Source organism: Myripristis murdjan, chromosome 1 (genome assembly GCF_902150065.1).
Source record: "Myripristis murdjan chromosome 1, fMyrMur1.1, whole genome shotgun sequence".
Classification (NCBI taxonomy): domain Eukaryota; kingdom Metazoa; phylum Chordata; class Actinopteri; order Holocentriformes; family Holocentridae; genus Myripristis; species Myripristis murdjan.
This window is the reverse complement of record NC_043980.1, coordinates 8,755,218-8,769,598: the sequence shown is the minus strand read 5'-3', so window position 1 is coordinate 8,769,598 and position 14,381 is coordinate 8,755,218. Positions and strand designations below refer to the sequence as shown.

Below are 14,381 nucleotides of genomic sequence, written 5' to 3'. Positions count from 1 at the left end.
CACTCATTGTGCACAGTCAGTGAATGCTACAGCACTCTAGTCTTCACTTAACATCACTGTGTTATGGAAAATATCACTTACAGATGGTTTACATCTTGATTTTTGTTTGATTTACGTGATAATTGTGCATGTTAAAACATGTCACTGAAGGTCTGTTTAAAACTGTTGGCGCTAAATGAATTTACACATAGTAAAGAGAATAATTTCCCCACTTGTATTGGTATTTTATGACTAGATGACAAAATGGCAGAGTAAAATATAAAACTTGTCTCATGGTTTATGAGTGGTGCTATCTTCTTTAATGATACAGTCAAGTGTGTGTATAGTAGTCAAGTGTTTCTAGCCAAATAGCCAAAAATACACACACATACTCCTTGAAACTACTTGTCAAAGTATCTAGCACCAAGAAAGTGAGAGAGGGATGGTATAAAGACAAGGAGAGAGTTAAAAAAAAAAAAGAGACACAGCAAGATAGACAAAGAAAGCAAAAATGGTAAAAGAGAGAGCGATGCATAAATGTCAGAGGTGGAATCTTTTTGACATTTGTTGGAGCCTTCATCCCTCTTGGGTCAGTGAACTTTACAGATGGTGGCACCTCGTCCGTCTCCCCTGAATGATAAAGGTCAAAGTTACAAACTTTGGCCATTTCCGCTACGTTAGTAAACCAACGTGCCTCCAGAGCCGCCAAGTAGTAGGATGCGTTGTTTTGGCTGCACAACAAGGTAGAAAACAAAGGCTCCTCTCAATGGTTACAGTCCAGATCGTAGCGGCTACAGTGTTTCCCTCTGAAAATCAAATTACAGGCAACGCCAAGCACGTCAGCTCATCTGTAATCCCTTACATACACAGAAAACACCACCAGCTAATCTAGGCTTTTCACTCACAACAGCACTAACAACAAGCATTAGCAAGCAGAGATCTTTGATTTATTTTGTTTTTTTTTTTTTTCTCTTCTTTTAATTAGACGCTTGATTAAATCTGGGGGAGGGGTGGGAGTGGGCCGATGTGGAGCACAACTCTGATTGCTGCTCAAACAAATTATTTTCCATTAGCCCACTGTTTAGAACAAACTACTTGACAGGGGAGAGGGGGAGGGGGGCAGGGAGGGAAGGAAAGAGGAGATGGAGGGGGAGAACGAAGTCGACTATCAGGGAAGAATAGAGAAGGAAGGAGGGAAAGAGGTGGGAAAGAAAGGCCGGGAGGAAAGGCTTGAAGGAAAGGGGGAGAACAGAGAGAGAGCGAAGGGAAAAATAGATGATTACAGGAAGGAGAGAGGGGGTGCAGGAGGGAGAGAGATGGGGAAGGTAAATGAGCGTCAGGGAGGGATGAGAAGGGAGAAAACGAGAGAGGAGGCGAGGCAGGCGAGCGGAGAACAGGTTTCTGAATCCGGTCTAGGTTTGTACAGTACGCCTACTAGTTTCTTCGTAAGGCGAAGAGATTTGTGATTATTGCAGCCTAAAATGTTTGATTTTTCAAAGCTTTTAAAAAACATACGATTCATAGGAGTCTTTTCTCATATTCTTAAAACAATAGAATAAATTAACAGACTATGACAGTGATCTCAACAAAACATTCAGGGCTGAGGAGATGGAGGCACAAGCCCTAACCCTAACCCTAGCAGGCACAAGCCACCACACACACCATACCCATTTCTTTCCTCATATCTGGCTTCATTCTGATTGGACCAAATCATGTCCGATAGTGGATCCTTACCCTGAACTTGAAATTGATCCGATTTGACCATTTTCGTGTTGGAAGTGATTGGACAAAACGGCAAGTGCTCACAATTTTCATTTATTCATTAAATGATTTTAAATGTGTGAAATCCTGGGAGATCCTGAGAAAGTACAGTGAACTTGTGCAAACTCGGACACACTTGTACCTCCACAACAGCCTGATTTTTTTTTCAGGACGTAAATTCTCAGTCTCAGTCCATGACGATGCATTCTCTTCCACCTTTTCCCAAAGTTACTATCAGGTTGACATCCAGGAACTGACTTAAGTGGTCACAGAAGGAGAAAGAAGTGCTCGATGGCTCTAGTGGCTCATATGACAGGTTCTCTTTAGTGGCGGAGGTACAAGTCCATTTAGAGACATTGGGCCCTATCTTGCGCCAGAGTCCCTAAACCCATTATTTGGGGATTTAGCATTGCGCAAGAGGCGTTCCCCTGCAAAAGTTGCTATCTTGTGCACCTCCCGTTATCCGTAAAACACCTGCACTACCCGCTACATTATGCATAGGCGTGTTTTGGGCGTTACGCCAATTACACCAATCAGTGTGCCAGGTGCCATTGCCTTTAAGGGCAGGCTGCACTATCCTAAATCCTAAACCCGTGATGGAGAGAGGGAGGTACATTTTCTCAGGGGTTCAACTGAGGCTAAAGCAAGTTGGCTTTTTATATATACATATTATTTATTATAGGCGAGTTAATTCGGGAGGTGGAGCCACATGTGTCCAAGTGGACGTGTCACAAGGTTGTACTGATTGAGTAAAATCCCCGGGCCACACCACACACACAAGAGGCAGAGGTGGAACTATGTGTAAACTAATTTATTGACAAGGTAGATTAGGCAAATAATGGAGTCGGCATAATGTATAGCGGGTAGCGTGGGCACAAGATACCGTTTAGGGATAGTGGAAGCTCCAAAATGTGCAATTCACGGGTAGCGGATAGTGGCAACGGGTAGCGGGTGGCACAAGATAGGGCCCAAAGTCCTGGAAGTTTTGCTTGATATCAATCAATAAGTGACACGGACAACCATGGAAAAAACTAAGGCACTCCGTCTTTGAATTGAGAAAAATAGTTATTTAATTGCTCAAGCAAGACAACTACTGCTTAGTTGCTGACTTAAATGTTGCTGGAGCCATCCTCAGATGATAAGTGTGACTTGGCATGGCCCATAATTCTCATTTGACAAAAGGTGGATCTGAGAGGATGCACCTGCTCAGAGACGATGTTTAAACTCACTGCGGTGTCCAAAAAAATGTTTAGTTGGTATCAAAGGGGTAAGAGATGAGGCAAGAAAACAGTTCCTGTACAATTACTCAGCCACCAAGAGTGCCCTGTTGGCACCAGATGGATCCATGAATTTGTCCTGTTTACATCGTGCTCTGACCTCGGCTGTGGTCCGGTGGCTGTGTGGTTGTTTTTAGCCTAAAGCAGTGGCACAATCTTCTGCTGCTGTGGCCTATCGGCTTCAAGGCTCGCTGATGTCTGAGGGCATCATCTGTTTTCCAAAAGCCACGTTCGCTTAAACGTGTTCGCTCAAACAAACCTTTCCATTCTCCTTTGCCCTCTGCCATCTCACTCTGATGTGTTTGGTTTGCTTTTCGGTAACCGCTATGATCCCAGCCAACATCCCACGATGCCATATCTGGAGGGATGGAACCATCAGTTTGGCACCAACACTCATACTATCTTCAGATTTGTGTACATCACACACACACACACACACATCTGTAATGTTTAGTCAACCAGTCGCTGAGCTTCTAAACTCCGTCTGTACGCTTAATGCTTGTGTTTTATTTATGTAAGTGGCTGTATGGCGAAGTCAACTGTTTACACCATCAGGGAAATATGCCTTGTGAAATCAGTATTGACATTATAGTAACATCTTCCCTTACATTAATAATACTTGAATGTATTTGTTGTGTCTTTCTTTGACTTTCACCATTTTCAGCTTTTTTTAAAATCTCAATTCTGTTTCATTACCTCTCTCTCTCTCTCTCTCTCTCTCTCTCTCTCTCTCTCTCTCTCTCTCTCTCTCTCTCTTTCTCTCTCTCTCAGGCCTTTGATGCATTCATCTACATCTTCTTTGCTTTGGAGATGGTGGTAAAGATGGTCGCCTTGGGAATCTTTGGTCGACGCTGTTACCTTGGAGACACGTGGAACCGGCTGGATTTCTTTATTGTCATGGCGGGGTAAGGACCTCACTTTTCCTGCGTTTGATCTCGTTTCTCTCTTTCATCTGCAGTATTTTGTAGCGTCTCTTTTCCAGTGGCGCAGCTTAGATCTTTCCCACTCGGCGAGAAGACACGAAGGCTTTCGTTAAAAATAAATAGATGAATGAATAAAAGTCTCACCAAATTTTGTGTGATTGACAGCACAAAATAAAAACAGCGATAATATGATCTGAAAAGTATTTCAGCTGACAAACTGATAGCACTTAAGAAGACTGAATTTACACACAAAGAAACAGATATTTTATTCTTTAGAAATGGAATGTGGTAATTTTGAAATAAACTTTTCGGATTCTGCCTAAAAATGGTTTTCTAAGCGTACCTCTGTACAAGAACTGAACAATCATGTGTTGGGTTTCCAGGGACAAACTGGAGCTTTGCCCTTATTCAAGAACTTGAACTCCAAACTTCCAAACCTTTTACAATATGCGTTGCATGGAATAAATCAACCGCAACCGCACCCATGCCATCCAGGTTTATACTTTTGCCCTACTTATCTCCTGTTCTTCTTATTTTCACATTTTCCAGCCGTCTTCAAAGGATGTGTTCCCTTTGAAAGTCTTCACTGACGAAGGAACGTTCTTTTGAACCCATCGTCTTGTGGCATTCTGCCAGCTCTGTTAGCAAGGGCTGTTGTGTAGTACTCCAAATCATTTGAAGTGCTGCCTATTGATCAAGACTGGAACTGGAAATTTCCCTCTCTAAATATGATTTCTGCATCTCAAGCTATGCAAGCGTTTGTCTTTAAAATGCCTAGTCTGCAGAGCGGTGCTGTTTTGTCGAAAGACCTTCCCTCAAGCGCTGAGTCGTGGTGTACAATTCAGGGAATTGTGTGCCTGCCCAAATTGAAACATCTTACCCCGGAGTTATGGGGATGACTGACAGGATGTGTACTTAGTGTGATTTATATCTACATCTTCCACATTTTATCTCTGTACACCCAAAACACAACAACCCTACAAATGCAGTTTTCATTCATGCCATTGAGGGCCAAGAGTTTAAACATTTTCATGACCAACAGTCATTACTGCAGTTGATTTCACTGATTAGCACAATTTTCAGCTTCAGCCAGATTAAATCAGTGAATTCAGTGGCTTTAATGTTTGGCAGTAATGAATACCTGCTCTTCAACCTCAGTGGCACATCACTCTGCAGTATAACTCTCATTGGTTTTCTAATGAAGACATGAGGACTTACAAATGAATACCTCATGTTTGTTGGTCAGAAAAACCTTAAAAGAATTTGCTGTGATATTCCAGTTAGTTGGTCTTCAAAAACAAATTTTAGACATCAGTAAAATAGAGAAGGAGGCAGAATAAAGGACACACACAAGAAACATTGCTGGTAGTTTTCCATCTTTGGACAGCAGAAGCCCACACTTCTCTAGAGGTCCAGAGGAGACACTTGATGAATTTACTATCTCCAGGCAATGTGGAATTAAAGCAATTTGATGACTCAAAACAATCAACCTGGATCCTTGCATTTATGTTTTCGACTTTTTAAGAAACAATCAAAGGAAAGGCATTGCCACTGTGCACAGGGAGGGTGCCAAGAAATGATTGAAATGCTCCGAGTTAAAGAGACACTTAGTGCATTCAGTATTTCTACCTGCATAGGCCTTCAACCTGTGCGCTTTTACATCTTTTGAATGGTGATTGAATGATAATTTACAGAGTGAGATTGCACACCCATCCAGGGTTACTGGAGGTGAAAAAGGGAACCCTTCATCCAGGTGACAGGTTCCTTTCAAACGGTGTCTGGACTGCGAGGATGTTGTTGAAATACACCAGACCTGTTAGGGTTTAGGGTTAGGGTTAACCCTAACCCTAAACCCTAACCCAGACCTGTGTGTTACAGAGTTACATATGCACACCAGGCACTGACACACAAGGGCAGAACTCATCATGTCCATTCAGCTCCCTGCAGGTGACCATGGGGGTGCAGCATACACAAGATCAAATTTCATCAAAGAATGGTAAAAGAAAAAAGATGGTTAATTTCTGTCCCTAAATTTCCCTAAGAAGTACAATGCAAAGTTTAGACGCCTCTTAAATACTGTACTATTATCTTGTGTACTATACAATATACACTATATTGCCAAAAGTATTCGCTCATCTATCCAAATCATTGAATTCAGGTGTTCCAATCACTTCCATGGCCACAGGTGTATAAAATCAAGCACCTAGGCATGCAGACTACTTCTACAAACATTTGTGAAAGAATGGGTCGCTCTCAGGAGCTCAGTGAATTCCAGCATGGTGCTGTAATAGTAATGTAATAGGATGCCACCTGTGCAGTAAGTCCAGTTGTGAAACTTCCTCGCTACTAAATATTCCACAATCAACTGTTAGTGGTACTATAACAAAGTAGAAGCGATTGGGAACGACAGCAACTCAGCCACGGAGTGGTAGGCCACATAAAATCACAGAGCGGGGTCAGCGGATGCTGAGACGCATAGTGCGCAGAGGACGCCAACTTTCTGCAGAGTCAATAGCTTGAGACCTTTAAACTTCATGTGATCTTCAGATTAGCTCAAGAGCAGTGCGTAGAGAGCTTCATGGAATGGGTTTCCATGGCCGAGCAGCTGTATCCAAGCCTTACATCACCAAGCACAATGCAAAGCATCGGATGCAGCGGTGTAAAGCACACCGCCACTGGACTCGAGAGCAGTGGACACGTGTTCTCTGCAGTGACGAGTCACGCTTCTCCGTCTGGCAATCTGATGGACGAGTCTGGGTTTGGTGGTTGCCAAGAGAACGGTACTTGTCTGACTGCATTGTGCCAAGTGTAAAGTTTGGTGGAGGGGGGATTATGGTGTGGGGTTGTTTTTCGGACGTTGGGCTCGGCCCCTTAGTTCCAGTGAAAGGAACTCTTAATGCTTCAGCATACAAAGACATTTTGGACAATTTCATGCTCCCAACTTTGTGGGAACAGTTTGGAGATGGCCCCTTCCTGTTCCAACACGACTGCGCACCAGTGCACAAAGCAAGGTCCATAAAGACATGGATAAGCGAGTTTGGTGTGGAAGAACTTGACTGGCCTGCACAGAGTCCTGACCTGAACCCGAGAGAACACCTTTGGGATGAATTAGAGCGGAGACTGCGAGCCAGGCCTTCTTGTCCAACATCAGTGTTTGACCTCACAAATGCACTTCTGGAAGAATGGTCAAAAATTCCCATAAACACACTCCTAAACCTTGTGGAAAGCCTTCCTAGAAGAGTTGAAGCTGTTCTAGCTGCAAAGGATGGGCCCACATCATATTAAATCCTATGGTTTAAGAATGGGATGTCACTCATGTTCATATGTGTGTGAAGGCAGCCGAGCGAATACTTTTGGCAATATAGTGTATGTCAAACCAGGAAAAGTTACAGAAAACATTCTCTGAAATCAAACAGGTTTATTTCTCCCTGTTTTCAGAAAAAAAACAAAAGTTTATGACTGAATATGAGAGCAAATGACTCGATAAGATAAGATGGATGTTTTTCACGGTGTGGCAGAACAGAGTTGTGTCTTGGCTCCTGCGTTTGTGCTTTGCAGCGATGTTCCTACCCATTTCCTCCTTATAGATTTCCTGGATTAAAGGCTCAGGGGGATGGGGAGGCAGGGGTGTGTGATGTATAGGTGTGTTTGAGGTGGAGTGGGTTGAGGTAGTGATGGATGGCCCAGGTTCATTTGAATCTGCCTCCATTAGCCCTTGGCTTGAAACCAGAAGCCAGTGCACAGCAGCGTAAAACACCGGTTGTCAATGGGTCAGTCCGGGTCCAACAGTAGATCACGGCAAATCCACTGAATGGCGGTGTGCGCTACTTTAGCACATATAGAGTTATCTGATGCATACTTCATACTGGACCGCAGCATCATAGCTAATGTAGCATTGGTTTACAATGGGAGAACCAGTGGAAAACAGCTGACTGAGCCCATGTTGAAGGTCTAAAGAAAAGAGACAAGGGCAGTTCCTCTGTATTAATTGATGTTATTTGAAAATGGTATACTGACCTTTTGGGGAAAAAGTGACAGCACTCTCTCGATTCTTGCAAATTGACACAACTCATAACCTCATATCTTCTAACAGTGATAAATTTCAGGTTGCAAAAAAAATGGATATATAACATTTTGGAATGAAATCCTCATTTTCTCCTCACCTGCTGCTCTCTTGTCAATCTCTGTCTAATAAATTCTTCATCCTTCCTTTGCCCCCTTTTTTCCCCTACTGATCATTCATACATTTTCCTTTCCACTCCCTTTTCTGATTTCTGATTTCACAGCCGTTGTAGGGATTTGAACGTCTACATGCACACATACACACACTGTTCTCACCTCGAGGCTAGAGAACCTACTACTGCTTCTGTGTTGCCTCCCCCAACAAGTTTTTCTGCTGCTTTTCTTTCACTCTGATCCCCCTGTTTCATCTCGTCTTCCCTTCCTCGTCCTCCCTGCCTCTCCTCCTCCGCGTTATTTCCTTAAACCATCATCCCTAAGCAGCAGCCGCCGAGATCTGCACCGCGGTTGCCTCGTCTGTACGTGCCAAACCCCCGACGCTCGCCGTGTGCATGCCAGAGAAACACTGCCACCCCCAATCGCCGACCCCCTCCCCTTCTCCCCCATCAGTAAGTCCACCACATAAAATGTAGCACCCTTGGGAGCCGCCGTGCTGCAAACACAAACAGTAGGCGAGCTGGAAGAGCAGGATTACAGGCAGCACAAATTCCACCCCAGGCTCCGCTTAATTAGCTTGGCTGTGCCGTTGATCCTCGGCCCCTGCATACTGCTAGCTTCTATGGAGCAGTGTGTGAGCTTGTCGTCTCTGTGTGTAGGGAGACGTCTGCAGTCAATGGGTGGTGTGTGAAGCACAATGTGTGTTTTTTTTTTTTTTTCTGAAAACTGGCCGTGGAGTACAATGTGTGTGAACGTGTGGTAGCGATGTGAATCTTTGGCTTAACAGAACATAAGTTTGATTTACAATTCGTTGATTCAATTTAAGATTTTCCTTTTAGACTGATTCAATGTAATTCAAGTTTAGAAATCACAGTTGCATTAAGTCTTATATTCTGTGTTAAAATGTTGATTTTCTTAAAACAAATGAAAAATCTAGCAGTGGGATGAGATAATCTTGGTTATTTGTAAAGTATGAATATTGTGATACAAGGTGGAATAACTCAGATCAGCCCAGTAGTGCCACCAAAAGGAAGCTCGATTAAGACAAAAAATATAGAAACAAATTCATTAGCATTGGAAACATGTGAGATTATCTCATCCTGCTGGCAGTTTTCAAGATGTTAACACTGAAAATGACACTAAATGATTTGATAGAGTCATGCAGTGTGTCAGGTCAGGCTAAAGTCAGAGTGATGGATTTTAGTCATTCCTTATAGCAGATTGATGCAGGTGAATCATCAGAAGTTGTAATTGGTGGATCAATACACACCTTTTGTAAGTGTGTTTGGAAAAATGATGGCGCACTGCAAAAAATGCTGATTTTAACAAGTAATTTAGTCATATTTTATGCTAAAATCTTGTTCTTCTTGAAACAAGTGAATAAAAATATATCTAAGGAATGAGATCATCTTGTTTCCTATGCTATTTGACTTGTTTCCAGAATTTTCTTGAGTCAGGTGTCATTTTCTTGATCCTACTGGGCTGATCGCCCCATAAAACTGTATTGGAAGTGGGATTGTGTCATCCCACCGATTGTTTACCTTGTTTTAGGAAAAATAGGATTGTAACACTGAGATGAATTGACTTTTTAAGATGTCAATTTTTTAGCAGTGTAAATCCTCGAAGGACGGTGCGTGCATTTCGAAAACCGACTGTGAATCCGCTTTTATCGTCCTCACATAGATTACATATCACAGTGAAACCTCATTAAACTGATGTTTCATCCAAGTCTCTTCCAACAATCAACCCAACTGAACACATTTGCCTGTAAACGTCTTCAGTCATCAACCCCCCCGAGGTCCGATACTCTCCTCAAAACTCTCACTGACAGCTAAGGCAGCGATGGCAGCTCCCATATGCATTACATAACCGGCGCCATAGAGTATCTGTCGCTCCGTATTCAGATTTTACGGGTGCTGCAGTGATTATATACACTGCCGCTCTCAGCGCCGTGGTCACAGTAATAACGTTGCTTCCAGTGAGTGACACTGATCCTAATTCGTCGGTGTGCTCTGCCGCTGCGTTCGCCGAGCCTGAAGGGAGACGGATGGGATGGGGAGGGAGAGAGTAAGAGAAGCAGGAGGAGGGAGGATAAAGAGGCATTACAGAGACAGGGGTTTGCCTTTTCTTTTTTTTTTTGTGTGTGTTAGCCCTTTACTGTTGGGACCCACCATTGTCTCACTTTGCCCTCATGAGCAGATTACAGTCATTTCTTTGAGGCAGAAATAATTGTGTCGGTTGAGTCGAACCTCAGTGGCTCAGCTAAAAAAAGAAAGCACATTTTATTAATTTATTATTTATTTATTGGATAACTGCCACTTATGAATGTTTTGAAGTTTTGAAGTACTGAGATACTTATTTGAGTATTTCCATTTGGCGAGACTTTATACGTTTACTGCACTACATATATCTGATGGCTGTGGTTGCAGAATTTACATTAATTTTACATGCTTGCATGCAAAACATCCAATTTGATGCATTTGTAAACTAGGCAACTGTATATGAATTTAAATACTGATAACAGGTTCAGTGCATCAATAATTTAATGCTCTGAAAGGCACCATTATTCACAAAGAGTACTTTTACTTTCGATACTTAGAGACATTCAACTCATAATACGCTTGTATACTTTTACTTTTAAGTAAAATTTTGAATGCAGAACTTTTACTTGAATATTTTCATCACGGTATTGCTATTTATACTTTAGTAAAGGATCTGAGTTTATTTCTCAAGTATAACTGGCAATAGCAATGATTTATTCATTTACTTACTTACTTACTGACTTACTTATTTTCATTTAATCATGACCGTGCTGGTTAAAATGGTTCACTTAAATAACTGAGTATGGCTATATCACATTTTTTTTTTTTTTATTTTATTTTATTATTTTATTTTTATTTTTTCAGTTAGTAGTAATAGTGATAGTTTATAATCTTGGCCGCCCCGTCTCCTACTCCTCTCCGCCCATCGAGGTTTAACAACCAATGGGATTATTTTTCCCTTCAGAGCAGCTCTGCCTCTAAGAAATACTTGTTCAGCGACAACTCCAATCTTCCCCTCATGGTCCATGTGAAGTGTGTGTGTGTGTGTGTGTGTGTGTGTGTGTGTGTGTTTATTTATGTGTGTGTGTGTGTTACTCCTTTTGTAATACTCTGTCAACTGGGGCAGTACTGAAGAGGCTATCTGTGAGCGCAGACCCGGCTTTACACCTCCTCTCTCAGGATCCATTCATTCTCTCAACTCCTCCTCTCTCCCTTTACTCCCTCTATCTGTGTCCAACATTCAGCAGAGGGAGCGGGCGAGGAGGCAGGGACATGATGAGGCGGTAAGAGAGAGGGTGAACGTTTTGTATTAGCCATATTCGAGGAAAGAGCAAGGAGCAGCAAAGCATATTAAGGAAGTAGCATCAGGGTTCATAAATGTACTCATTTTACTCAGGATTTCCTCTAAAATGTATTTTTGTCAAACCAGTTCTGATAATAACAACCAGGAATACATTCAGTGTTGCTCACTCTTTCTTGCCTGTTGCTCGGAGTATTAAAATACCCATCTAACTTACCTCAAATAGGGGCAAATGTATGAATACCCAAACTCACGACTGTGTGATGGCCAGCCTGTGCTTTCTGATTTCCAAGTGCAGTGTCAATATTATTACAGCGATATATGCTGGAAAATGATAGGCTCTAAATAATCAATGTTGCACAAAAGTTCAACAGCTGACAGATTTTCCAAAGTGGAAAAAGATGAGCTATGGTGAGTGTGAGCAAAAGTTTTTTTTTTTTTTTTTTTTTTTTTTTTTCTGATGGTAGAAAATGAATTGATTCACAGTGTCTGATTGAAGTGAAGCATATATGAGCAAGAGCACATGGGGCAGCATCAGCGTGTGAGGTTCAACCAGTATGGATTATTGTACTGAACCTGCTGACAGCCAGTATTTTTAACTTGTCTTTAAATTTCACGATTTTCATGTTCAAGAAAATTTAGCTGGGTGGACAAGCCTCTGAATCAACATTTGGGCCATCACGGAAACCAATCCTGATAGAAATTCTGTATAGAGTCACCAGAGCCGCCCCTGGCCAAATTGGGGCCCTATCTTCTTTATTGATGAATAGATTGATAGGCTATAAACTTAAGCTAATGTACGACCACCAACTGGTCAATTTACCACTCCTTTTTCACAGAGGTGAATGCACATGCAGACAAATGACAGAGACTTACAGTCGTCTCTCTTCTATCTCATTATGAGGAGCAGCTAAGGTGTTTATGCGGTGCCACAAAGTTTTAAATTTATTTCCACAACACACCCACCTTTCAAGTGAAGCATGAGCTTCCTCTTGTTTTGATTTTTTTTTTTTTTCCCTCTTAGTAGCTCCAGATTCAAGATGGCTCTGAGAAGCCATCTCTCTCTTCACCTGCAGCAGTGTCGGTGCATCTGACCACTGATTGGTCAGATGCAGTTTGCTGTCAATCATTGCAGCAACTCGTGCGGTGGGGTGTCAGATTACAGGTCTCTTTTTTCTCTCCTCCTGGCTTGGGCTGACTTGGTTCTCTAGTCTCACGGGCATGGCGCGCGTGCCGCGGGTGACGTGCATGTAGTGAGGGTGACACGTGCGCCATGCCTGCGGGCAAAATGAGGCCCCCCATGGATCGTGAGGCCCTACGCGCTGTGCGTAGTCTGCGTGTAGGGAGCGGCGGCCCTGAGAGTCACTCAACACAACATTTTCTACTTTTGAAGCTTTCAGACATGCTGTACCTCTGGTCACACCCAATCAGATGGATAGACAGATGTTTAAAAAAAAAAAACAGCTGCTGCCACATCACTGATTGAGTGTGACCAGACATGCAAAATGACATAACTTTCTTAACCCCTACAGGGCAGTACAGCAGGAATTTTCTGCATTTAGTGTTGAGTTAAGGCTGATTTATGCGCCATGTTGTGTTCACGGTGCTATCGGCACAAATGATGTGTCTCTGAACGGCAGTGGTTAAAACGGCTTGAACGAACTTTTCCATTATCCTAAATTTGCTTATCAAGGAAAGAAGTGATGTATTGAAAAAAAAAAAAAATCCAGTCCTTTCCTGGTACTCAGTCGTCATCTGTTTATCAACTACGGCCTCCGCAGCGCCGCATTTGCTGTATTTTGACCAGCTTTCAGCGTCATTCAGGCCGTAATTGCGTTAAGCTGCCATCTGCACTGTGCAGCACAGTGAGCATAAATCAGCCTTTATTCCTTAAGTGGGTTTAAGAATCACGAGGCAGGCTTCACTGGAAGTCTCTGAAGGTTTTGAGTAGACTATTCCCAAGCTACAGTGGAGTCATTTCTCTAGATGATAATAATAATAATACCATCCTTACAAGCTGTGATCATCATATCAGCACTGACTGCCCAATAAAACACCGCCCAGCTGATTAGCCACCCGATATGTCAGTCTAACCCTACCATGGAGATTTCAAAAGAGCATTTGTTTCCTCCTGTTTCACTCCCAGATTGACTGTGAAAGTCTGTGCCGTTAAACAATGTTAAACAAATGTGTAACACTCAGCAAATCATGTCAAGGTCTACTTGTGCATACTAGTCCCAAGTGCCTGGTAGCCAGCAAGACTGTGACTGCACTGAGCAGCTCCCAGGAAGCATCAGCCCTGGACAAAAGCATACAAGCTCATTTGTTTTAACTTGAATAATTAAAGTTTAATAGGGGGAAAAAAAAAAAACCTCAAGAATAGTAAAACAGAGATTAGACAGGCACCCTGGTCCGTCTTCCTTTATTGTGGCATTAAAAATTCAGTGTTTCAGTCACTCTTATCAAACATCAGGAACCCCTTTGCTCCCATAAACGTTTTTCCCCTTAAATTCGATGGTAGAGAATACGGCTCCTTGCTTGGTGGAGTATTTTAGGCCGGAGGTGAAAAGCCGCATTATTTCCCCAATGTAAATGGAGGATAAGCTTACACTAAAACACCAATTAAACACCATTTATTCAACCATCAGAAAACTCCTTGAAGCCCTTATTTAAACTGATTGACACTCCATGTGTGTGTCCATGTTTGTGTTACCTAAGTATACACAATATCTGTACATATGTTTATGCACAATGGTGTGTTTTCTGCAGTTGTGTGTGTGTGTGTGTGTGTGTGTGTGTGTGTGTGTAGGGCTGCCCCCAAAGAGAGATCTTCCTATCAAACTAGTAGCCATTTGTCCAAGCCATTAGTCAACTAGTCGTTTCATTTTTAAGATATTAATATAATTATTTGACTATATTTATT

The 14,381-nt window shown here is 42.4% G+C and overlaps 1 protein-coding gene across 1 annotated transcript in view; it reads left to right on the top strand.

Moving 5' to 3' along the window:
• Window positions 1-14,381, top strand: part of LOC115359916 (voltage-dependent T-type calcium channel subunit alpha-1I-like) — a 222,209-nt gene that overhangs the window by 40,635 nt on the left and 167,193 nt on the right. Inside the window, exon 3 of the mRNA XM_030052613.1 lies at window positions 3,789-3,922. Coding sequence (XP_029908473.1) covers window positions 3,789-3,922 — 134 coding nt within the window. The remainder of the gene's footprint in view (window positions 1-3,788; window positions 3,923-14,381) is intronic.